This window comes from Schistocerca americana, chromosome X, assembly GCF_021461395.2.
Source record: "Schistocerca americana isolate TAMUIC-IGC-003095 chromosome X, iqSchAmer2.1, whole genome shotgun sequence".
NCBI classification, from domain to species: domain Eukaryota; kingdom Metazoa; phylum Arthropoda; class Insecta; order Orthoptera; family Acrididae; genus Schistocerca; species Schistocerca americana.
This window is the reverse complement of record NC_060130.1, coordinates 312,654,976-312,680,873: the sequence shown is the minus strand read 5'-3', so window position 1 is coordinate 312,680,873 and position 25,898 is coordinate 312,654,976. Positions and strand designations below refer to the sequence as shown.

General features: G+C 40.9%; 1 protein-coding gene across 1 annotated transcript in view; it reads right to left on the bottom strand.

Moving 5' to 3' along the window:
* LOC124555286 (Hermansky-Pudlak syndrome 3 protein) overlaps window positions 1-24,101 on the bottom strand; it is a 175,999-nt gene extending 151,898 nt beyond the window's left edge. The window contains exons 1-2 of the mRNA XM_047129159.1: window positions 23,991-24,101; window positions 12,603-12,824 (exon numbers count right to left, since the gene is read on the bottom strand). Coding sequence (XP_046985115.1) covers window positions 12,603-12,813 — 211 coding nt within the window. The 5' untranslated portion in view covers window positions 12,814-12,824; window positions 23,991-24,101. The remainder of the gene's footprint in view (window positions 1-12,602; window positions 12,825-23,990) is intronic.
* Window positions 24,102-25,898: the final 1,797 nt, after the last annotated feature.

Here is a 25,898-nt window from a genome sequence, read left to right as displayed (position 1 = left end):
TGGTGTGAGAGTAGATCAATTCTGTATTCTGTTTAAGTAGCTTCTGCATTTGCTCCTGCTAAAGTTGATGCTGTTGCTTCTGGAGACACAACTGTTCCTGCCACCATTGCAAAAATTTTGGGTCCGTGGTAGCCACCAATGAACACTATGAAAAAAAAAAAAATGAAATAAAAGTGTCACATGTGGAAAAACATCCTCATTCACCACTTTTGTTGGCACAGACATGACAATGCCCCAAAGTCATGCTGTCAGCACGAACACCACTATTCTAGCCAATGGTGTGTGCTCGACCTGAAAGCTGGTTCCAGGAGAAGAAGAAAAACTCAATATTCAGGTCAATCTATGGAGCAGCAGAGGGTCAGAACAGTGCAAAGAGACTGGCACAGAGAAAACCACAAAACATGATCAGTGCGAATGACTGAAACAACTAGCACTTGGAACCAAGACCATGGCACATGGCTGCAGCCACATTCGTGTTAGTTGACCAGAGCATAAGAACTGACTGGCCCAGTTTTTCACTGCCAACAAGAAAACATCTGTGTTGACAGTTATGCCCATACGACACTCTGTGACTGCCTTCTAGCTTATGATGCTACTCTGCCGCAAGACCCCTACCAGCTCATCTACATCCATATGCATGTACACTGGCGGTGATATTAAACTCACCTTTTGTACATGTAACACAAAATTTATTGGATAGTGCATAAACACAAAAGAAACATCAACATGTTGGTGAGCTATCACTGTATGGTAGGTAATGGAAGGCACTAACGTGCCTCACCAGCTGCAGTTCCTTGAAATGGTGCTTACAATTTTCTCATTGCATGTCCATAATATCAGAATCCTCACATAAATGTCCTTTATAATCATATGAATATTCTGAATTTCTTTTTTTTGAACCCATATAGTTCCAATTTTGTTTTTAAACCTAACAATCATGACTACTGAAGACAGAAGAATCCATAGTGAAAATGGTAAATGATGTTTTCCTTAAAGTATTAGCTAGTTTTGCACAAATTTATGATGGTCCCCTGGACATTACAAATGGTGGGACATGGTTTTATGATAGGGAGTGTAGTCACCACAAAAAGCAACACATGCTGTGCAATGTGCTCCCATGCTGGCAATAAAATTAGTGTGGGGCTCTTGAGGTAGGGCATTCCCTTCCTCCTACAGTGGAGTTGACAACTGCTGGATGGTCAGTGCTACAACCAGATGTGCTACAATACGTCTCCCTATGCATCCCACATGTTCTCAATGGGGTTTACATTGGGGGAAAGGGCAGGTTAGTCCATCTGCTGAATATGCTCTCATTCCAAGAGCTGCTCTTCTTGTACTGTTCAATACGGTCGTGTACTGTCATCCATAAAAATGAAGCCAGCACCAAACACATGGCTGAAAAGTTTCAAATAGGGAAGGAGTAGAGTGTCACAATAACATCAACCAGTAAGTGTACGACGTTCAAGGATTTGGAGGTGAGTACACTCATTCAATGAGCTCCTCCACCAGTGCCGTTCGATGCAGTCACACTCTGTCATCCCTTGGATAGGGTCAGGGTCAAATACACCCCTCAAATGATGCACATGTGGAAGGAGTACAGAGTCACAATAATGTCAACTGGTGAGTGTATCGTGTTCAAAAACTTGGAGGTCAGTGTGCCCATGCAACATTATGTATCCCCACACAATAACACCTCGATCACTAAAACGGTTATGTTTGACACTGTTCCTGGGTGTATTACTGTGTTCCCACCTCTCGCCGCATGAGGACATGTCTAGAATCACTGTCCACACTGAATTCTCTCTCATACAAGAAGAGCACGTGAGCTCACCCCTCATTCGTCCAGTTCCTATGCTCTTGGCACCATCACAAAAGATGCTGCCAATGTGCGGGTGTCAATGGAACACAACATAATGCTCACTGGGCAAAGAAACCACCCCCATGCAGTTGCCATTTCACTGTGGAGCACAAGATTGCATACTTGCAGTCCTGTTAAAAATGTAAACGTAGGCTTCTGTGGTCGTTGTCACAGTCAGTTAGCAATACACCCTGAGGAAGGCGCCTTGCAACAGTGGCCGAAACGTCGGAATTTTACAGATGACAATACGGCCTCAAACCCAGAAGAATTTTATTAACTCTGTTAACTATGGTTGCAATTGCATCTGTTGTTTGATATGGGTCCCTTATTGCCTGTTGCACATCGTAGCAGTCATCTGCTTCTATAGGTGGCCATGGTTGACTACCTTCTTTCCTTCTGGCGGCAATGCCTATGGTTTGGAATGCTTCCATGCTCCCCATGAATGTGAAACAATGCTGTCAGCAATACCAAACTACTGGGCTACACTTGTCACACTTCACCCTTCTACCAGTTTCCTGATGATCCACCCCCATGTGAAGTCATCCAGATATTGTTTCCAGGCTGTGCTCTAATGAAGGACGCAATCATAGATCACCACAACTGCTTGCTGATAGACACACACTGTCTTTTCCCATTCCTTCAACTGCCTTGTGTTGCAGGGTAGCCCTGTTTGGTACTACAGTCATGCAGACCTCAAGCCATATGATTTTCAGCTTTCTGTGTATGACTCGGAATCTTCTGGCAACTTCATTCATTTCCACTGAGTAGTTAATATATTATCGTACTTTATCTTTGTCATCCTAAAGGTTTTCAGAGCAGTGTTTTGCATATTTTGTGGTTCACCTCTAAAGGAGACAACTTACAGAGCACTAGTATGACCCATTCTTGAGTACTACTCAAGTGTTTGGGCTCTCCAAGAGGTCAGCTTAAAGGAAGACATCAAGGCAATTCAAAGACGGGCTGATGGATTTGTTGCTGGTAGGTTCGATAGTATTATAGAGATGCTAAGTGAAGTCAAATGGGAATCACCGGAGGGAAGATGGCATTCTTTTTGCAGAATAATATTGATAAAATTTAGAGAAAAGGGAGTTGCAGTTGACTGCAGAACGATCCCACTGCTGCCAATGTACATTTTGAGTAAGGGCCCTGATGATAAGAGAAATTAGGCCTCACACAGAGACACATAGCCAGTAGCTTTTCCCTCACTCTATTTGCAAGTGGAACAGGAAAGTAAATGAGTAATAGTGATTCAAGGTACCCTCTGTCATGCACCTTACAGTGGCTTGAGGAGAATGTAAGTAGCTGTAGATAGTAATTAGAATTGTACATGAAGTTAAAAAATGTACATATTGCAGACATCTGTTTAAACAATTGAAAACATTAAACAGCACTGCCTTCTAGTGAATTTAACTTTTACACAGAAAAGAGTGCAACATTCAGCTATAGAAGTCTTCAATGATCTGCCCATTGAAATAAAATGTCTGATAGTCAGTATAAGTGTATTCAAACAAATATTAAAGTTGTTTCTCAAACCTGTAATCTGCCAGGAGGTGTGTGTGTGTGTGTGTTCTCTCTCTCTCTTTCTCTCTCTCTCTCTCTCTCTCTCTCTCTCTCTCTCAGCCTTTCTCTAATTGTCTCTTGTCTCTGTGCAACTGACAGGCTATGCATGATAACATTTATGGTGAATATAATATATGATCTACAAGACATGGAAACTAACAAACTAATTAATTACATCAGGTGGGCACAAATACATGAATACAGCAGTATTTACTGGTCATGAAGTTATCCAATCCATGACTGATGATAAGAATATCAGGCCTACAATCTTGTGCTGACAGTCAGTGACTCAAGGCATATTTACCGACAGTTTCAAATATGCCACATTGGCATCAGTATATCCAAATGGATATATGAAAATCACCTTCAATTACGTCCAAGAAAGTGTTTTATAATAAAAAACCTCATTCAGCTACACGGAGCAGTGTAACTGCTCTCTGTACAGCTTTTGTAAGGGATTCTTTTTGTGGAGAATTCCTTGCATGATGACAAAAAGTAAGTCCTGGCAGATAAAGAACAAAAACCATACTATTTGTATATTTTATGATCTTGTCAAAATCTTTTTCATTATCTGCACAGGTGTCACAATGCAACTTCACTATATGGTGAGTGCAGATACTTCATGGCCCAATGGTGGCTCAATAATAGCTGAAGAACAGAATCCCATGAGTATGGAATGAACTCGCCATCTGCTGCGAGCAGTGGAGCCCCCCCCCCCCCCCTTCAGCAAGAGGGAGGGGGAGGAGGGTGGCAGGTCAAATTTCGTGAGCTCCACATCAGGAGGCGCGGGTGTGGGCTGCTGCTGCAAGTGCAAGCCCTCACACAAAATAACATTTTGACCCAACCAGCTGCCCATCACACCAGCAGACCACAGCAGTAATGCTCCAACAGGATGCAGGTTTAGCTGATTTGCATGATGGGTCAGCTGCTCCCTACCAACATCCACAACAAACAACTGCTGACCTTTGTGGTCCACCATGACAACTGGTAGCCACCCCCACTACAGCCCAAAGGACTGGGCCCAGACGGCAGCCCCCAGTAGGAAAACATGGCAGTCTATGGCAGTAAGTGGGATGTGACTCATTGTGCAGCAAGTCCAGGAGAAGCTGTGGCTGGCACCCATGCAAACATTCTGCTGCGCTGCACCCATCGACTGGCATTGCCCCGTATATGGCCAGAAAGCTTGACAATGCATCGTAATGGGAAGTGGCAGATATGGAACTTCTTCATTTGGGTCTTAAACTTATGCACAATGGACTCCATCTCTGAGTTAGAAGCCTGGTGAAATGGAGTGGTAGTCAGATGCTGGATACCACTGTGAACACAAAAGTCCTCAAACTCTTGTGACACAAATTGCTGAGTGTTGTCAGATACCATGGTCCTGGGGGATCCCTCAATGGCAAAAATAACCGACAGTGCATGAACCACAGCAGTTGGTGATGTGGAGGACAGACTGGCTATGTACGGGAAACTGGACAACGCATCGACCTCCAACAACCACATGCTGCGCACAAAGAGTTCCCCCTGTCCCAGGGGCGCTCCAGGACTGGCTAGGGAGAGAACTGGTGCAGCCTGGTCCTGTACACATGCCCAGGAAGAACACACCAGATGTTCAATGCCACAATCAATCACCAGCCAGTAGAGGTGACGTCACATTGCCTTCATATGAGTCGTACCCCAGTGTGATGCATGCGGCAATTGGAGTAAGAAATGCCGGGGAATGACCACGTGACAGCATTGCTCCACTGTGGCAAGCATAAGAACTTTCTGGACAGCACTGAGCTGATAATGTACAAGAAAAAACGTATTTCACATCTGATCCACACCAAAGAGAAGCGCTGCAGCCAACCCAGCTGGACCACTGAAATGACATGCGAGAAAAATGGGCCAATGGCTACGGAGGTCACAACTTCATATGCCATCAACAGACAGTCCGACAGAGTTTGCCGCAAGGGTTTGCCTGCCAATCAAACTCCAGATCAGGCTCCACTGGTGGCCACGACAGCACATCACTGTCGGCACGCTGGCAGTGGTTAATAACAAATGTCACATCAATAGTTACTGAGAAGAGGGCCCACCACTGCAACTGGGGGATAGTCCTATCTGGCAGCTTGGAACAAGAGCCAAATAAGGATACCAGTGGCTTGTGGTCAATGATGTGGAGGAAATTCACCCCATACAGGAAGACATTAAACTTTTAACCCTGAAAATAACATCTAGTGCATCCTTTTCCACCTATGAATAATTATACTGCACAGTAGAAAGCATCTCTGGTGCTTAAGTGATGGGCTGTTCTGTGCCATCCAGGTTCTGATGGGACAGAATGGCACCAGTGCCATACTTGGATGCATCACAGGCCAGGGTTAAAGGTTTACCCAGCATAAACAAAGCCAGACAGGGGACAAAGTACAAACACTGCTTGATAGACTAAAAAGCCCATTAACAATCCTCAGACCAGACAAACTCCATTCTCTTCTGGCAAACCCAGTTAAGAGGCTGCAGACATGCATGGCCTGGGGAACAAACTGAGCATAATACCAAATCTTACCCAAAAAAGACAGGAGCTCCTTCAGGTTCTTGGGCACTGGTGTGTTGACAATGGCCTTGATGTGGTCGTATTTGGGGGCAAGACCATCTTTACCAAGCACATGAACCAAAAAATGCACACCTGGGGAGAAAAAACAGCACTTCTCCCACTTAGAATGAAGGCCATTCTCCAGAAGACATTGGAAAACCAACTGATTGTTTCATAAATGCTCCTCCCAAGTAGAGCCTGTGACCCAGATGTCATCAAGGTAACAGGAAATGTCCTTAATCAACTGTTCCAAATTCCATTGGTAAATTCCTGGTGCAGATGATATCCCAAAAGGCAAGTGATTAAACTAGTAAAGCCCAAGGGGGTACTGAGGACCTGGAAATCCCAAGAAATCGCATCCAACATGAACTGCAGATAAACGTCGTTCAAGTTAATGCGGAAAAAATACTGGGGCCACAGACAACTTCATCAAAAACTCTGTCTGCCACAGAACAGGATACAAACCTACAACAAAATGCGTGTTGATCATCTGTTTAAAATCACCACAAAGGCACATGGCACCACTGGGCTTTACAATCACCACCAAAGCAGTGGCTCACTGAGTCAACGAAATAGCTCAGCTTTTATCTTGTTGCGTATGGTGAAGGAAATGGTTCAGGGATGACAAAATTTGGGTACTGACTGACAGCTTAAGAGAAACATGTGCCTCAAAATTTCTGTTTGGCCCAAGGTATTGTCAAATAGTAGGCTGTAGGATTGCAGTAACGAGTCCAGATCATGAACAGGAATGGATTGAGACACTGAATGCACTTCATCAATGATCTGGAAGCCAAAAACAGAAAACACATCAAGCCCCCATGTGGAGATGGGGAATTGGTCCCGAGCCTCTCCCTCTAAATGAATGCACTAATTGCTATAAGACATAACCTGATGGAGCGAACATTGCAATTCTCTGCACCTAAAGAGTCTGCATGTATCTAAGTTAATTAGGCTGACTGTCTCTCCTGTATCTACCTGAAATTCTACTGGTCACCCATTCACTAAAAACAACATACACTGATGTGTCACATGAAAGGCCTCAAAGACAGCCCCAGAGTCCAGTGAAAACAGCGGAGTATCTGATGACTGACTCACGGCCTGTCAACTGCCACAAACAGTTGCAAAATTACCTATCCACTGGTATACCCCACACACAGCCTCCAAGTGCAGACAGTCGTGGTGAAGAGGCAACAAATGACATTGGGGCCAGGATGCTAGCTCACCCAATGAGTGGAAGGATAATGATGGCGAGGACCTGAAAAATGCTGCTGGTGGGAATCACAAAGCTGCATGCAGCATGCCACTCCACTGGCTTCGCCAATGGCAGCAACATACGCTGGCTTGGCAGGAGACGAGGTCACCTGGGGTGTGCTGAGAGGCACTGGGAGCTGTTTACCATCCACACCCTATTGAAACCCCCATCAATTCTAAGAAAGGACTGCTGTAAGCTCATGCGATTCCACAATTTGGGCAATACTGGCTAAACAAGGGTCGGACAAGGCTAACACCGCAGTCTGAACATCATGATCAGGAGCTAACTTGACAATCACACCCTGAATTAGTGGGTCTGCATAAGAGGTACCACATTTGGGACACTCAAAATGACACTTGTGTGAGAGGCCCTGCAAATTGGCAATCCAGGCCACATACAATTGCCCAGGGCACTTGTGGTGCTGATTAAACTGCAACTGCACTGCCACCACATGGATTTGATGCCCATAATACTGCATAAGCAACAAAAAAAGCTCATCAAAGGGAACTTTCTCGGGCTCAGTGGGGGGCTTCAAATTTTGGACAACTCCATATAAACCTGTGCTGCTGGATGACAACAACAACAAGGCAGCCATATCAACTGGATCAATGATATGTCTTACCTAGCAGTGCAGCAAAAACTGATGCAAGTAATTCTCCCACCTTTCCATCAGCTCATCGAAACGAGGAAACTGCATAAGGGACGGCACAGAAAACTCAACAGCTGGTGCACAACTTCCCCAACAGTGAGGCAAGGGCGTAAAGCAAGTCCGCATTTTGGGTTATCAGCACCTGCATCTGCTCTTGTTGTTGTTGCTGCTGCTGCTGCTGCTGCTGCTGCTGCTGTGCAACTGTTCCTTCCAACACTACAGAAATGCTGGGTCCATGGTATCCCAAGTGAACACTAGGAAAAGGGAAAAGAAAATATAGGGGTATTACATGTTTAATAATCGCTGTCAATGACAGTTAAGTACCTGCACGAGCTGCTTCACTACATGGCTGGCACAGATATTTCACGAGCTAATGGTGGTTCAGTAATAACTGGAGAACAGAACCCCATGAGAGGGAAACGTACTCATGGTGCGAGTTAATCTACAGGAAGCAGAGAGTCTGAACACATGTAGAGATGAGCACGGGAAGAACTCAGCACATGGCTAGCATGAACGGCTAGTGGCTAAGTACTTGGCACTACATATGACACAATATGCTAGGTGATGTCTGTGTTGGTCAAACTCTGAGTAAGCACTGGTCCACCTGGCCTCCTGCCACTTGCAGGTAAATTCCTCCGGCAGTGGGTCTGCTCAAACCTTGTGTCACACGTGCTTTCTGTGGCAGGTTCCTGCATTATTCCACTATGCCAACTCATCTGCCTCCATACAGATGTGCACTGGCAGTGATACTACATCTTTCATTGAGGGGACCATAAAATTCTACTTCGGAAACTAAAATATTGTGACATTAATGGTATCTCTCAAATACGGACTGAATCCTAGTTCCACCACAATAGAAAGCTTATGACAAACAAGTGTTTTACACTAATAAAACTAAACTCAAAATGTAACTGAACAGACCCACAACTGTTTCACAGAGAACAGTTTATGTTTTGGGGTCTCAATTTTGAACAAATAAAACCTGCAGAACTAGTTGTCGGTGTCCAACAGACATATTTCAGTGAGCAACCAAGAGTTCTTCAGTGCCCCTGATGATGGAAACAGGGTTGTTCACTGAAATAGTGTGCCCGTTGGACACCAAGTACCAGCAGTACATAAATGGACTGTTCTGTCAACAAATACACTGAAAGAAGATACAGACTCATCAGCAAAACTAACTTGCTGGTATCAAAGAGTGACATAAGTTGACACAAACCGATTGAAATATTATGGATAAAACTCTTTTCAGTCCACTTGACTAACAAACTGCAATACACACACGGATAAACAAATCAAGATTACTCGAACACTCCACGGGTGTACTAACGAACCACAGTGTCCAATGGGCACAATATTTCAGTGCTCAGACATGTCACCATCGTCAGATGAGCTGATGAACTGAGCTCCTGAGGGTGGGCGGCTGCCTTAAATCCCCTCCCCCTGTGAGGCGTTCTCTCAGCAGTCCACACCCGTGGCTGCACATCGGCGCTCACTGAGACGCTGGCATCGGCACCTGTGGTGGCGTCGGTGTAATTGCCTCTTCTTCCCTGGTCACCCGTTCGTTTTCTTTGCTGAGCATCTTTTTAATTAGACTCAGTGCTGGTTCCCACGCCTTGCTGAGGTTATAGCCACAATCTCGGTTGATGAGTCTGTCCCTGGTACAAATTTCGATAGCCTCTCTAACAATTCTGTTCCAGTATTTAGATGTCTATACCAAGACCCTGGTCTGTTGGTAGTCCATTTCGTGATTTTCAGACAAACAGTGCTCTGCGACCACTGACTTGTTGGGGTACCTAAGTCGAGTGTGCCTCTGATGTTCTCAGCAATGATCTCTGATGGTGCACACTGTCTGTCCAATATAAGTCTTCCCACACTGACATGGAATCTGCTATATGCCGGCCTTCCACAAACCGAGATCGTCTTGCTATTCTTCTCAAATTGTGATGGAATGTTTATGACAAATTTCATTGGTGATTATACGTATTTCTCTGGAGCAATTAAAATGCCTAACTCCTTGAAGAGGTATCAACATGACAACTGTGAGTGAACATCACATATCATTCTTCCAGCTCGCTTTTGTGTGATCAGTACTTTCTTTCCAAATGATGAGTTACATCAGAAAATTATTCCATAACATATTATTGAGTGGAAATAAGCTACATGTGTCAGGAGGTTTATTCATTTGTTTCAAAGACTAGCAATTACACAAAGAGCAAAAATAACTGAGGCTCAGTTCAGGACATTTTTGACTTAAAGGAGTCATCACTGTGATGACTTTAAAACAATGATTTATTAATTTTAACAACATGGTGCTAACTTATTTTTGACATGATAATATCCTATTTTCTTAAGGAATTATCTTCTATGGCAATGCAACCAAAGTAAATAAAGTACACACTCAATAAAAGTGAATGGTATGAGTTCCGTTTAGAGTAGATTATTGGACATCTTGCATAGACTCTTTAAAGGTGTTGCAATTTTTCCTCTCATTGCACTAAACATATAATACTGTGCTTCACAGCAAATGTACTCCAAAAGCAGTGGTTGAGTGCAGCCCTGCAAGCAGCAAGTACTGTACCTCCCTCCATCATCATAGGGAATAGGTTGGGGAACCATGTGGAGACTTGGGTAAATGAGGAAATTGGTCTTGAGAGAAATGCTTGAAGAAATCCAGACTGTCTTTATATTCTCTGTCATATTACACAACAATTACCTTAATTTGCAGATCAGTGCAAAATTGGGTACTGGAAGCTTCTTCATTTTTCCATTCAGTTGCACTACGAATCCTGATTTATTTTCCAACATGACTGCCACTACATAAATTCTATGACAAACTTATATTTTCGACAATTTCATCAACACTGCTATGAATGTTAGATCCAGCTGTGAGGCTCCAATATTTAACTTTCATTCAGCACCAAAGAACATGCAACAAACCCTGCCACTGAACATTGTACGCCATTGTCTGAATGAGACACATGATTGTCATGTTTGATAATGGCAGCATGAAAAATTATTTTACCAGAAAGGGACCTAAATGTTCAACTGCAACTGCTGAGTATTATTTTATTCCTCAAAACGCACAAGGTCTCTGCTAAAAGTAGTGTAATTTTGCAGCTCATTCGAACAACACAATTGATTCATTTTTTACTCTTCTGCTTCCTCTTCTTTTAAAACCTTGCAGATGCTCATGTCCTTCACATTTTCCATGTTCTTTGACATGTTGAGATATAAACTGTCTTTGTAAATTAAGCTTCCTGATGGTAGACAGCACCCTACAGTTCACCACAAATTTTGCAAATGAATCTTTTTGTGTAAAATTATAAGATTACTCAGAATACAATTGAAATGCGAAGACATTGTCATTGTTATGCAATGCCAACTCGCCCTGGTGCTATTTGATGGCACCACTGTCAAAATACATTCCCCTATTTCACACGTGGCATTTGTCCTGTTTTATCAAACCACATGGTGCATATACATTCCCCCCCATTCCCCACTACACTGCAACTGCTCCATTCACAAGCAAGAGTGTGAGCAAGCATGAGAGCTCACACTCAAAATCAGCAGGTTGTTAAGCTCTAATACAATATTTCAGCTAGTAGTCTGTGCTGCTGACAGTAAAAATCAGTCAATGTTGAATTGCAATTTACACCATCCCCATAAATGATGCAAAAACAATTTTTGTGCATGCTTTGAAACTTTGTCTAATGTTAACATTGCGGTTTTGTATTGTGGTGCAAAGGTCTTCAACAAGTTCCCATAAGACACAAAGTAATGATAGGGAATCTGTAAATAGTCAAAAGAAAGTGAAAATGATGCACGATTAGGCACTGTGGCTACAAATTACCTGATTATACAGATTAAAGGCTTGAAGATTCCCATTAACTGCGTGGTAACTAAAAATGTCCATTGTAAGCAGAACTTGATTGCTAAAAATGTAGATAACTACTATTCCATGGCAAAAATGTCAATGTAATCACATAGGTTCAATGGTTCAAATGGTTCTGAGCACTATGGGACTTAACTTCTGAGGTCATCAGTCTCCTAGAACTTAGAACTACTTAAACCTAACTAACCTAAGGACATCACACACATCCATGACCGAAGCAGGATTCAAACCTGCAACCGTAGCGGTCGCGCGGTTCCAGACTGTAGCGCCTAGAACTGCTTAGCCACTCCGGCCGGCCTAATCACATAGGTGTTAAGTTAACAGTAGGAGGTAGTTGGTTAGATAAAGGGAACCTGTCAACTGAACAAAAGATGCCACAGGACTGTAATTAACTGCTTATTTATGTTCAATAATTTCTCTGTGGTGCAGAAGGAGTTATCAAGGAGAAAAAGGAACCACTTAATACAACTACAGAAGTATCAGTATTCTTCATGATCTTAATACATTACAGTTAATTTAACCTGAGTACACACAATAGTGTTTAGTAGTTTAATAACAGTTAACTATTAATCCAGTTTCTAACAAGTGCTTATCTTTGTTAAAAAATAGCACGAATAGTTTCACATGGCTGAAGTTCCTTCTTCAAAATGGGATCTATTAAATACAGTGAACAAGTAGATAAATAGCTGAAGGAACAAATATAATTTTCTTAGATTTGTTAGTATTCAGCTGCAGCTTTTCCATACTTATTTACAAACATCACAGAGTAATTCCACTGAAGAAAATTGATTTAAACATGAAAGTCTCTTTTCTTACCATTACAGCAATACACCATCTGACGTACTTCATCTACAGTAGGAAAAGTGAACAGAACATCTCCACCCTCGGCTAAGCCACGAACTTCAACAGCATGCTGGGCCTGAGCCAACAGCAAACGATCAGGTGGAGCAGTAGTTACTGCCAATGGTTCCTCACATTTATGGATGTCCTGATTTGCAAAATGATGAACTGATATTACTCGCACCATTCTTCAAAAATCTGGAAAAAAAAAGACATCAAGGAAATGAAGAGAATTAAAAGAAGGTTATTAGAACACATGTCTATACAAAAGACCCCTCTGTTTTACTGACAATCTGGAATATTACACATATACAGTAAATTATTGTTCTCACTATTTTTTGTAACATGAAAATGGAATAAACGGTGCAACACTGAAGGACTATTGAGTCTAAACACACAATATCGGCAAATGTGCAGTGCAAATTCCAGGTTTTACAGCACGAGCACAGTGTGTGACTTCTCAGTCTGCAGTATTTTAATTATGATTCAGGTTAACACATCTTTGACTAAATATGTATTTACAGCCATGGGGAGACAAATTTAATATGTCAGTTACATGTTATTCTCTAATTACAACTCTAGGAATCTTGTTTTCCAGCTTCTGTTGACAAAATGGTAATTTATTTTAATTAATTTTGTCTCTGTTACAAAATGTTGTTAAAACTTCTAAGCACAATTAAAATATAGTTTTAAGCTCTATTACTGAAATGCATTGGTGTTGTGAAAAAGCCTATGAGCTGTGCTGCTGAGGTATGTAGTGTACTCAACATGGTGAATCCGCCCTCACAGCAGGGTGCATGGTGAGTGGTATTGCACTCCTGTCGCTCAAGGAGGGGGGCCAATGTGGAGGCTGGTCATCTGGCCTTGCCTATTTGTCCTGTGAGTGAACAGGTGGTGTTCCAATGTTACGCACATTATAGCGGCCCTTAGGAAGATAGTATTCAGGGGCGGAAAGAAGCCAGTGTGCACTCAGTATGTCTGCCAGGGCAGGGGGGCCTCATCTGATATGTGGAGACAGCCCTTCCTTCTGTTATCAAGTCAGCAGGGTGAAGTCATCTACAAGTTGTGGCTACATTAGCACCAATGATGCCTGTCACAAGAGTTGTGGGACCATCCTTAGTTCACACAGGCGACTGGTAGAGCTGGTGAAGGGTGATCAACTTGCGCACGGAGTGCAAGCAGAGCTCACAATTTTCAGTATTGTTCCCAGAGTCTATTGGGGTCCTTTGGTTTGGAGTTGAATGGAGGGTCTGTACCAAAGGCTTTGTCAACTCTGTGACAGTCTTGGCTACAGATTTCTGGACATGTTTTATTGGGTGGGGATTTGTACAACTCTCCTTGACAGGTCATGGGTTCACTGCACAAAGGAAGCAGCTTCTTAGGTAGTAGAGTACTTGTGGAGTCACAAGGACATTTTGGAGTTGGGTTTGGTTGTTTGTGGGAAGAGACCAAACTGCGAGGTCATCAGTCTTGTCGAATCAGGGAAGGATGGGGAAGGAAGTCGGCCATGCCCTTTCAGAGGAACCATCCCGGCATTTGCCTGGAGCGATTTAGGGAAGTCATGGAAAACCTAAATCAGGATGGCCGGACGCGGGATTGAACCATCGTCCACCCGAACAAGGACATTTTTTAGGCTAGGCGATAGTTTGAAGTACACTGACGAATATTCGCCAGTTGATACGCAGATAGGGAAGTCAGACCACATTCAGAGTGAAGACAACTCACAACTCATAAAAAGTTCCTGAATTTACTACTCTCCGAGAAAGTTCTGGTACTCAAATTATTCTTGGGACCGAGAGCTGGTTGACCCAAAGTAGAAAGTTTTGAGATATTTAGCGAGTCATGGAATGTATTTTGGAAAGATAGATTAGATGCAATCGGAGGGGGAGTGCTTGTTGCAGTTGATAAAAATATGTTATCCACTGAGAGGGAGAGTGTTCATCGCAGCTGACAAAAATATTGTCTCTATTGAGGTCAAAGTTGAGTGTGACAGTGAAATTATCTGGTTGTGTATAACAGGTCAAGGTGAAATCAAGTTAATTGTTGGATGTTTTTATTGGGCACTCAATTCTGCTGTGACAGTTCTAGAGTCATTCAAAGAAAGTCTATGGTCAGCAGCACATAAATACCTAGATCATGCAATATTAGTTGGGGCAAATATAAACTGGGACATCTATTATGGATTCTTTGTGGGAGGGGGGAGGGGAGCGGGGTAGAGACAGACAGTCCTGCAAAGTACTTTTCAACACAATTTATGAAACCTGTCTTGAGCAGGTAATTCGGCAGTCAGTATGCAATGGAGATATCTTAAGAACTTGTAACTATGAACAGGCTGGATGTTATCGATAGTGTCAGTATAGAGACAGGAATTAGTAGTCATAATGTCATCATAGTGACTGTGGGCACGATAGTTAATAAATCAGTCAAGAAGGCTAGGAGATTGCTTCTGCTAGAAAGAGCAGATATGCAGTTGTTAGCGTCTCACTCAGACAACGAATTGACATCACTCAGTTCCAGTAAGATGGAAACAGAAGAATTATGGGCAAAGTATAAACAGTTTGCAAATCGTGGTTTGGAGAAATACATGTCTAGTAAGCGTATTACAGATGGAAAAGACCCACCATGGTTTAACAACAAAATTTTGAAAATGCTGAGGAAGCAAAGGCTGTTTCACTCTTGATTAAAAGAGAAGGCACAAATGGTGACAGGCAAAGGTTAGTAGAGATTCATGTGTCTCTGGAAAGATCTATGTGCAACACTTACAACTGTCACCTCCATATTTTAGCAAAAATCTGGCCGAGAACCTAAGTAAATTCTGATCCTTTGTATTCCACCCAGTCTCTCGTTGACCAATCTGGTGTGGCAGTCGAAGACAGCAAAACAAAAGATTAAGTTTTTTACACATAAAAATTATTCACACAGAAGATTCATACAAAAATATTGTCATTTTACCTTTGTACAAAGTGCCATATGGATGACAAAGTAATAAGCATCCCTGGCATAGAGAAGTTACTAACAAATAACTCGCTGGCCCAGTTGGAATCCCAGCTGGGCTTTACAAAGAGTACTCTACAGCATTGGACCCTCACTTAGCTTGCATTTATCACAAATCTCTAACTCACCACAAAGTTCCAAGTGACTGGAAAAATTTGCACATGACTCCTGTATATAAGGGTAAGAGAATGGACCTGCAAAATTACAGATCAATATCCGTAACATCGGTTTGCTAGAGAATTCTTGAAAATATTATCGGTTCAAATACAATAAATTTCCTTGAGACCAAGATACTTATGTCCATAAGTCAGCATTGTTTTAGAAAGCATTGCTCATGAGAAACTCAGCTTGAGCTTTTCTCACACAATATATTGCAAACTACAGTTGAAGAGCAACAGGCAGATTCCAGATTTCTAGATTTCCGAAAAGCATTTGACACAGTGCCCAACTGCAGGCTGTTAATGAAGGTACAAGCATATGGAATAGGTTCCCAGATATGTGAGTGGTCTGAAGACTCCCTGAGTAATAGAATCCAGTATGTTGACCTCGACGGATAATGTTCATCAGAGACAAGGGTGTCGTCGGTGAGTGCCCCAGGGAATTGTGATAGGACCGCCATTAATTTCTTTATACATAAATGATCTGGTGGACAGCGTGGGCAGCAATCTCCAGTTGAGTGTGTATGGGAAGGTGTTGAAGTTGAGTGGCTGTAGGAGGATACAAGATGGTTTAGACCAAATTTCTGGTTGGTGTGATGATTGGCAGCTAGCTCTAAAAGTATAAAAATGTAAGTTAATGCAGATGAGTAGGAAATACAAACCTGTAATATTCGGATTCAGTGTTAGTAGTGCTGTGCTTAACACAGACATGTCATTGAAATATTTGGGCTTAATGCAGCATAGCCATAAGAAATGGAACTAGCATGTGAGGATTGTGGTAGGGAAGATGAATGGTCAACTTTAGTTTATTGGAAGACTTTTGGAAAGTGTGGTTCATCTGTAAAGGAGGCTGGATATATGACATTAGTGCAAACTACTCTTGAGTACTGCTCAAGTGTTTGGGATCCGTACAAGGTCAGATTAAACGAAGACATTGAAGCAATTCAGAAGCAGACTGCCAAATTTGTTACCGGTAGGTTTGAACAACATGCAAGTGTTATAGAGATGGTTCGGGAGCTCAAAAGGGAATCCCTGGAGGGAAGGTGACGTCCTTTTTGAGGAAGACTATTGGGAAAATTTAGAGAACCAGCATTTGAAGCTGACTGTAGGATTATTCTACTGCTGACAACACATTTTCGTGTAAACAGCACAAAGATAAGATATGAGAAATTGCAGCTCATGCAGAGGCATATGGACAGCAGTTTTTCCCCTCACTCTATATGCAAGTGGAACAGTAAAGGAAATGACTGGTGGTGGTACAGGTTAAGCTCCACCACACACTGTACGATGGTTTGTGGATTATATACATAGATGTAAATGTAGGACAACAGGACTAAAATTTCCTGTACAGACATCTTGTGACACGTAGTACACAAACTCTGCTTGATGGATAATATAAGGATATTATTAATCAGTAATTATAATTATAATAATTATTATTTTTGAAAATGTGCCAAAATTTTTTCCAATACAAAATAACGCACTCTAAGATTCTATGGTCATATTAAAACAACAGATCCAACAAGATTAACTAGACAACTTGAAGAGTTCTATGAAACTTGCAGAACAGCTAAAATTAAAACAACAAATTGGATTGCTGCTGTAAAAGACGATTTGAAAAACTGGGATAAGACAATACAGAAATATCTGTAGGCAGAAAATTCATAACTAGAAAGTAGGCCAGGCAGAAAAACCCAAAAACATGAGAGCTACTCGATTTGATGATAGGAAAATACACCATTGTATGGGAATGAATGTAACATGGACACAAAGAAAGGCTAAATGAAAATCCTGGAATGCTCATTTCTGGACATTGCGTGGCCCAATGTGACCCAAATGTGAATTATAATAACAAACCATCTGAACAGGCCTTGATAAGCCCAGTAGTACTAACCAACCGCCATGTCATCCTCAGCCGATAAAAATCGCTAAATGCAGTTACGGAAGAGCATGTGGTTAGCACACTAGTCTCCTGGTCGTTGTGGGTTTTCATGAGCAGAGCCGCAACATCTCAAGCAAGTAGCTTCTCAATTGGCCTCACAAGGGCTACATGCACCCTGTTTGCCAACACTGCTCGGCAAACCTGAATGGCCACCAAGCCAAGTGCAAGCCTCGCCCAACGGCACTTAAATTCGGTGATCTGACTGAAACCAGTGTTTCCACCTTGGAAATAATAATAATAATAATAATAATAATAATAATAATAATAATAATATCAATATAATAGAGGGAAACATTCCACGTGGGAAAAATTATATATAAAAACAAAGATGAGGTGACTTACCAAACGAAAGCGCTGGCAGGTCGATAGACACACAAACATACACACAAAATTCAAGCTTTCGCAACAAACTGTTGCCTCATCAGGAAAGAGGGAAGGAGAGGGGAAGACGAAAGGAACTGGGTTTTAAGGGAGTGGGTAAGGAGTCATTCCAATCCCGGGAGCGGAAAGACTTACCTTAGGGGGAAAAAAGGACAGGTATACACTCGCACTCACGCACGTATCCATCCACACATACAGACACAAGCAGACATATTTAAAAGACCAATATTTAAATATGTCTGCTTGTGTCTGTATGTGTGGATGGATATGTGCGTGAGTGCGAGTGTATACCTGTCCTTTTTTCCCCCTAAGGTAAGTCTTTCCGCTCCCGGGATTGGAATGACTCCTTACCCTCTCCCTTAAAACCCACTTCCTTTCGTCTTCCCCTCTCCTTCCCTCTTTCCTGATGAGGCAACAGTTTGTTGCGAAAGCTTGAATTTTGTGTGTATGTTTGTGTGTCTATCGACCTGCCAGCGCTTTCGTTTGGTAAGTCACCTCATCTTTGTTTTTATATATAATAATAATAATAGTAATAATAATAGGACTGGCATGTCAATCAGGATTTTGTAATGTTAGTTGTACAGGGTGGCTGATTCCCCTCCTGTTGCCCCTTCTCCCTCTACCCCAGGATGAAATTTGTGCACCCCATCTGTCCGTGTCTATTGTTACCCCAAGTGAAAGTGGGGGGACATTTTGGAAATGTCTGTGAATTGTGTAACTGATAACGGATGTGAGTACAAACCCAGTATTCACCTAGTGAGCAGTGAAAGACCACCTAAAAACCACATCCATGTTGGACCGCACTCCAACTGTCATTGTTAACCCACTGGGCAGATAAATACAGGGCTGGAGGGCCTACCTGAATCCCAAAAGTGGCATGCTAGTACACATGACTATCTGGGTGGGGGAATGGTGGTAATATTGATGATGATAATAATAGCAATAAAAATAATAATAATAATAATATTAATAATAATGATGACTCCTCACACAGCAATGTGTGCCTTTATACAGTAATTTACTGTCTTGAAAATTTGTATCTTTTCTTGCAGCAGACTGCCACGTTCCTTCAGTTTATGTTGTAGTGACAACTGGCTTATCAGTCACTGGGCATCTAAGTTGCACAGATGTTCAGTGGGAGCTAAGCGAAGCAAAAGAAGAAGTATACACATTTAATGGAGACATTTGGAACATGGGAAATGGCATGAGGCTGTGCACAATGCTGCTGGAAGGAAGAGAGAGTATGTTTTAATAGTTCACAGAGGACAAGGTCATTAAAATGCAACTTTGACTGAGAAAGAATGGCAAAGGATATTAGCCTTGCCATTTTCAAAGGAACCAATCCACGATTTGCTTAAAGCGATTTAGTAAAAACCATAGGAATCCTAAATGAGAATGGCCAGATGGGACTTTGAACCCTGCTCCTCCTGTATTAAACACTATGAAACCTGAGTCAAGTGATACAGTGCTTCTTGTATGACAGCCTGTGGTGATTTTGTTATAATTTCTCGAAAGTCTCATTCTCTCTTCCAGTGACTTCTATACAAAAAGGTAATAGTGCCAGTGAATGGCTTGTCACTGGGTAGTTTTCAACAAATACAGGAACATAATTAGTCAGCCTGAGAGCACTACAGAAGTACTAAACAAATCTAGTGGAAAAACATGCACCACAGAAAGAATTACTCTTACAATTCAAAATACATCCCAAAGAAGTCAAGAAACCTATTACTTCTTCTCACATACTTCTTGCTTAATGCCAGTCACATTAATATTACAGAAATTGAAGCTTAAATGGAGGTATGTTTACTGTCATTTCTCCCACACTTATCCTTGATTGGAATACGGAAGAGAAAAAATTATAGTGCCTAGCTATGCACCTTCCACCACAGAATTTTCCACACTTAGCCATTAATTCCACAATTTATCCAGATATTTGGATTCACACACATAAATTGAGGTTCAACAAGTTTTTAACTTTTTTTATGATGGCAGCTGACAGAGGCTTCTGAAATCATTTAAGTTATGGTACATAAATGCTTAATATGATGTAGTGCATTAAAAGAGCAGTTAAGTGTTGTAAGGGAAGCAGTGGTGAATAAATGTACTGTGGGGCTCTGGAAAATATTCTCAGTGGCATAACCAGATGTCTGCAAGATGTACATGTGTAAACTCAATACGTAATTCTAATCAGGCCTTCTTTCTTTTGTGAAATGAAAACTTATTGCCTAGAATATTATGCTGTAGTACATTACTGAATGAAAACATGCAAAATATGTGAACGTAACGAATTCTATGTCCCCAAAACTGGCAGTTAATTGCAGCAAAAGTACGTGAAGCCAAATGTTTCAGCATGTCTACTACGTGATTTTCCTCTTTAGGTTCTCATCAACATGCACACCCAAGTACTTCAAACATCCTGCTTTGTTTATTTACTTTTGTTGGTACACTATGTTAGCAGGAGATAGCGTATTTTGGCAGTGCAGAACTGGACAAGCTTCTTCCAAGTTTAAATGTAGTCCATGTGTGGAAAAAAAGGTAATAACTATTACAGAAACCTTATTTACTGTTCTCTTCATTGGCACTTTCAGGCTCCACACGATAATAATATTGTATCTATCCCAAAACAGACTAATTCTGCCCGCTATTCAAATAAAATGGAAGATAATTAACATAGAGCAAGAAAAGTAATGGCTGAGGATCAAACCCTGAAGAGCACTCATGGTGATTTCTAGACACCATCTTTGTTTAAAAAAATAAGACAGTTTATATGTTATATATTACAACAGACAAAGGTGTCTGTAGCCACTGGAGGCAGTGCCACATGTTAACCTAAAGTTGTAACACAACACACGTCATATTAATATAAATAAACCCACCTGATGATGAGATTTAAATCTCTGAAATTCATCATTGTGGAAAAAAAATTAAACAGCGACTGGTAACAGTAAACTTTTCATGTCATTCTACATCTTGTGTGTATTACGCTGAGTATCCTACTGTAATTCTTTGCATCATGTTTCTAAAACAGGAAGTAAACCAGGCGTGTGCTCAACTGCGTTTCAGCAAAAATTTAAGTTCTCTAATAGAATCTTATGACTGATACAGTCAAATGCTTTTGATAAGCCAGGGCTACCACTTGGTGATAGATTATCATTTAAAATATTTATTATGTGCTCAGTGACTTTATAAACAGGTATCTCAAGAGACCAGCCCTCTTGAAATTCAAACTGGGATTACTTCATTACTACACAGGTGGCTGCAGTCCTTGAGTTCATTTATCTTCTCAAAAACTTTGGAAAATTGGGTAAGGAGTGAGACTGACCCATAGTTATTGATATCGGTGGAGTAGCCTTTCTTGTAGAGAGACCTAACACTCCACAATGACATTTTCACTCTGCAGCACAGTGTGCGCTGATATGAAACTTCCTGACAGATTAAAACTCAGATGGTAGAGCACTTGCCCGCGAAAGGCAAAGGTCCCGATTTCGAGTCTCAGTCCAGTACAAAGTTTTAATCTGTCAGGAAGTTTCAGACCGAACATTGTTACATTTTAATTTGTGTGGAAGAAGAATTAATGGTATATTGTTCATGTGGCTAAGAACATTACATATTGTGTAAAGGAAGGAAGATCACAGTTTACTGTCCCCTTGATAATGATGTCATTAGAGACAGAGGTCGTATTCAGAAAAGGCAGGCAGAGAAAGGGAATCAGTGACATCATTTTAAAGGAACTGTCCCAGCATGTGGCCTTATGCAATTTAGTGAAATCATGCAAAACCCAAATCCAGATGGGTAAATGGTGAACGAACCACTTTCTTCCCAAATAAGAGTCCACTGTCTTACCACAGTGCCACTTGACTTGTTACATATTACACACACAAAAATTTCGGTGTCTCAGGTGATATCATCAACTAGGTATGAACTTATACTCTTAAGGTCCATGAACATTTTCATTTCACTAAGTTTCCTCCATATTTTTTCTTCACTGCACGATTTTGTTCTCTCTTAACTCATTTACTGAGGGTATATTCACTGTATTTCATATGTGATTTAAATACTTCTGAATACTTTTATCATACCATTTTAAATCAGAAGTTGCTAATATACAAATGACTAATAAACCATGCCTCCATCCTTGCTACCCTCCCTGTTCACCTTTCCCTGTTGCTTCATAACCTGGGTTGTGAGTAACTGAATCCACTTTCCCTTCTTCCCTTTTTTCCCCTCTCTCCTCCCTGATGAAGGAACAAAGTTCCGAAAGCTAGGAATGTAAATTTTCAGTTCTGTTTTATGTGTATCTATCGGCTGTACTGAGCTGAGGTAAGTACTGGCCAGCCCCTCTATCTCTTTGTTAGTATAAATAAATATTCACACAACAGTTGAAAGACTGAAGGAAGGAAGAGTAGGGTTTGCCATCCGATCAATGAGGGGATCATTTGAGTGGAGCACTAGCTCAGATTGGGAAAGACATTTGGCCATGACCTTTTTAAGTACAATATTGTTGACATTTATTGCCACTCACAAATGTTGCAGTAAAACTGGTACACTGATGATATGACAAACTTAATAATGTAATGAGAGTAATAGAAGTCATGTTTCACACTGCAATAATGAAAAGAATAAGGGATTCAATGAAGCTGTATCAGTGTCTTATTTGAAATTCAAAACAATGAGACATGAGGAATAAGAAGTATACAGATTAATACAAATATTTTTTTTTTTAAGGGAGTGAGACTGGATCCTGGAAATGTGTAACATACTTCCAAAGGATGCAGACTGCAACCCAGCATGACACCAACTCTTGCACAAAGCACAAGTTTGTCATTTTCTTATACTTTCATTCTTAAAACTGCAATTAGGAAAACTGTGAGAGACATTCTTGGTATAATATTAATTTGTATGATCAGTAAAAGACTGTTTGGGAGATGACTGGAAAAATCACATGGGAGCTGTTGCAAGGGGGTAACAACTTACTCTGATGAAAGGTTCTCATGTACCTTTAGAAAGTATGCATTCAAAAGTGCTTGTGAGATCACTGTAATGAAGCCACAATATATTACACATGCATAACATGTGGGAATGGTAAGAGATTAGGGCCTGTATGGAGTAAAGAAGAAAGTCAATTTTCCATTCCAGGACTTACTATTGGAACAGTATTGAGGGGAATGAACAATACAAAGTACTTTCCATCACACATCATACGGTAACTTCCAGAAAATATAGGCATGTAAAACTTGAATGGGGGTTGGAAAAGTCTACTTGTGCAACCTTGAAAGAGTCTTCATGGCTAGACTGAATGATTGAAGCCAAGTTACAAATTTAAGAAAAAACTTTGGAAATACGAAATATGTAAAATAATAAGTATCTAATTACCAACTGAATACAAGCAAATGATTATATGATTATAAGTAATGTGTTTAATGTTTATACATGTCAGTATACTTAACGTCAAGGTTTAACAAGACTATGAAAGTGAACGACATAACCGTAGCATTCACTGAAATTTTGAATCGCCAAACGAGTGTCCCACTTATACTAAAGTGTTATTTGACGCATATACGATGGTACGAATAGCGTGGGGTAAATACGATGAAAGCAGATTCGAATTTTCAGCGTGGTGATCTAGGTGTTTACGGCGAATTGGGTACGACTTCATAACGTATGTCCAGTCATGACTGGTGCCGTTAAATGCATATAGATTTACTTTACTTTCTAACACAACAATAAAAAGTGGTGGTCGCGGTAGTTTTCACGAGCTATATGTATTCGTCTGGACTTGACACATATCGTATGATATTTTGATCATCAACACAACTGTTTCTAGAGTTTCCTTCTTCTATACCGAAACTTGATGACAATACTTCATAAAGTATCTTTTGGGCTGCTTACACTAAAGTTTCGCCACCCAATTTTTATTGATTTCAGGTGCTTTGTAGCTAATGTCAAAACTAATAATCAATATACATATTATCATCTCAATAAATAACAAGTCAAACGATTTCATGCGGATTTAGGGAAAAACAAACAATTTGTATTTACTGTTTACTTTACCTTATCCTAAGACAATCACTGTAAAGACATTCCTATTCCTATGTGGACTACTAAACAGAAATCTAACTAGATACTGCAGGATACTGCAGGGAATTTATACACTGCACGGAAGTTGTGAACAAAAATTGTAATTCTGTTTTATTTTTTAATATTATTTCAAAAGTAAGAAAAAATACAACTTACAGGAAAGTTGACAGTTACGAGATAGTCTCTGCATGTGAACATCACAAAGAGAATGAGTATTGTCAATTGTTTTGCTTCTAGCGGTATATCAACTGTAAGATATGCAACGAAAATGATGTGTGTGTGTCAGCAGTGTATTAGGAATTTAAGTGAAAAATATATACGTTCAGAAACAATTGCTACTGTATTCAGCAGAAATTGAACTACGATTCGTTGGACATGGCCCTTTGCTCTGAAAATGAATTCAGTGAACAGTGGATCGTAATTATTGTGCGTTGCGGTAAACGCTTGGACAGATCATGGGAATATTCGCTGTATTTCGAATGTGATTTTAAACTTTTTGGTAAGCTTCAGTGATAATATTTTAATCAAAACTTGCAGAGCTTGCTTATGCACAAATATACGATGCTTTTTAGAACGATAGATCAGACTGGTTTTGTTTCCCTGCAAATAAAGTTTGTACTTGAATGATTGTAAACACTAGCAATCAACTCAGTTCCATAGTTTAGGGTAATGGTGCACGTGCCATATTTCGCGGAAAGGTTTCGCAAGCTGTGTTTGATGGAGATTAAGTCTATTTGCCGGGCTAGGAGACGAATCTGGTCCGGGAAAATGTTTTAATCTCTCAGAAACTTTCAAATATGCGCACACTTTGTTGTAGAATAAAAACTCATTCTGGAGTTTCCTAAGTATTATCTGTTTCTTAATAGAACCATTAGCTGTAAATAATTCGAGTGTTTAGCTCACAGTATGTACCTTCCTCCCCTCCTCTTTTTGCATGGGTAGTACAACTGACGACGCTTCCTTTACCTTTGCTCAGCTTTGTATGCAAATGTGACATTAGCTGTCAGTAGAACAACACATGTAAATGTGCCAGTGGAACAATGTGTAACTGGATTTCAAAGCAGTTCTCTGCTGGAAAGCATTTTGTATTTTATTTTTAGGTGTGTTAGTGAACCTGTAGCTTTTTAATTAACCAAGAAACTTGACATTCACTTTGATATACTTAGTTCCAGGTTTCCATTACCCATAAAAAAAGCTTTGAATCCCGTAGTTCATTTATTCAAAATCCTTGCTGACTGTTAAGGCATTACTTGGTATATACATTATCAGGAAACACATTCTAGAGTATTACAGAACCCCCCCCCCCCTCCCCTCAAGGGTATCAGTGTTTGATTTGTTTCAGACTGATTGGCAAAATTTTCTGTATGGAGTTGTGGCTTTGAACTAGTACATTATTTTCCTGCTACAAAATTAGGTTGTTCGCCCTCCCATCTCTGCTTTTATTTTTTAAAATGTTGATGTTATATAGGCATCATCTCTTGACAATAAGCCTACTAAGAAACTGCACTATCTGCATTTTTAGTTTTGTCACCCATTCCCAATCAAATATTGCACCCCTAGAAATCTGTGACTTCATTGGACCAACATGTTGCCGGCCGGAGTGGCAGAGCGGTTCTAGGCGCTACAGTCTGGAACCGCGCAACCGCTACGGTCGCAGGTTCGAATCCTGCCTCGGGCATTGATGTGTGTGATGTCTTTTGGTTAGTTAGGTTTAAGTAG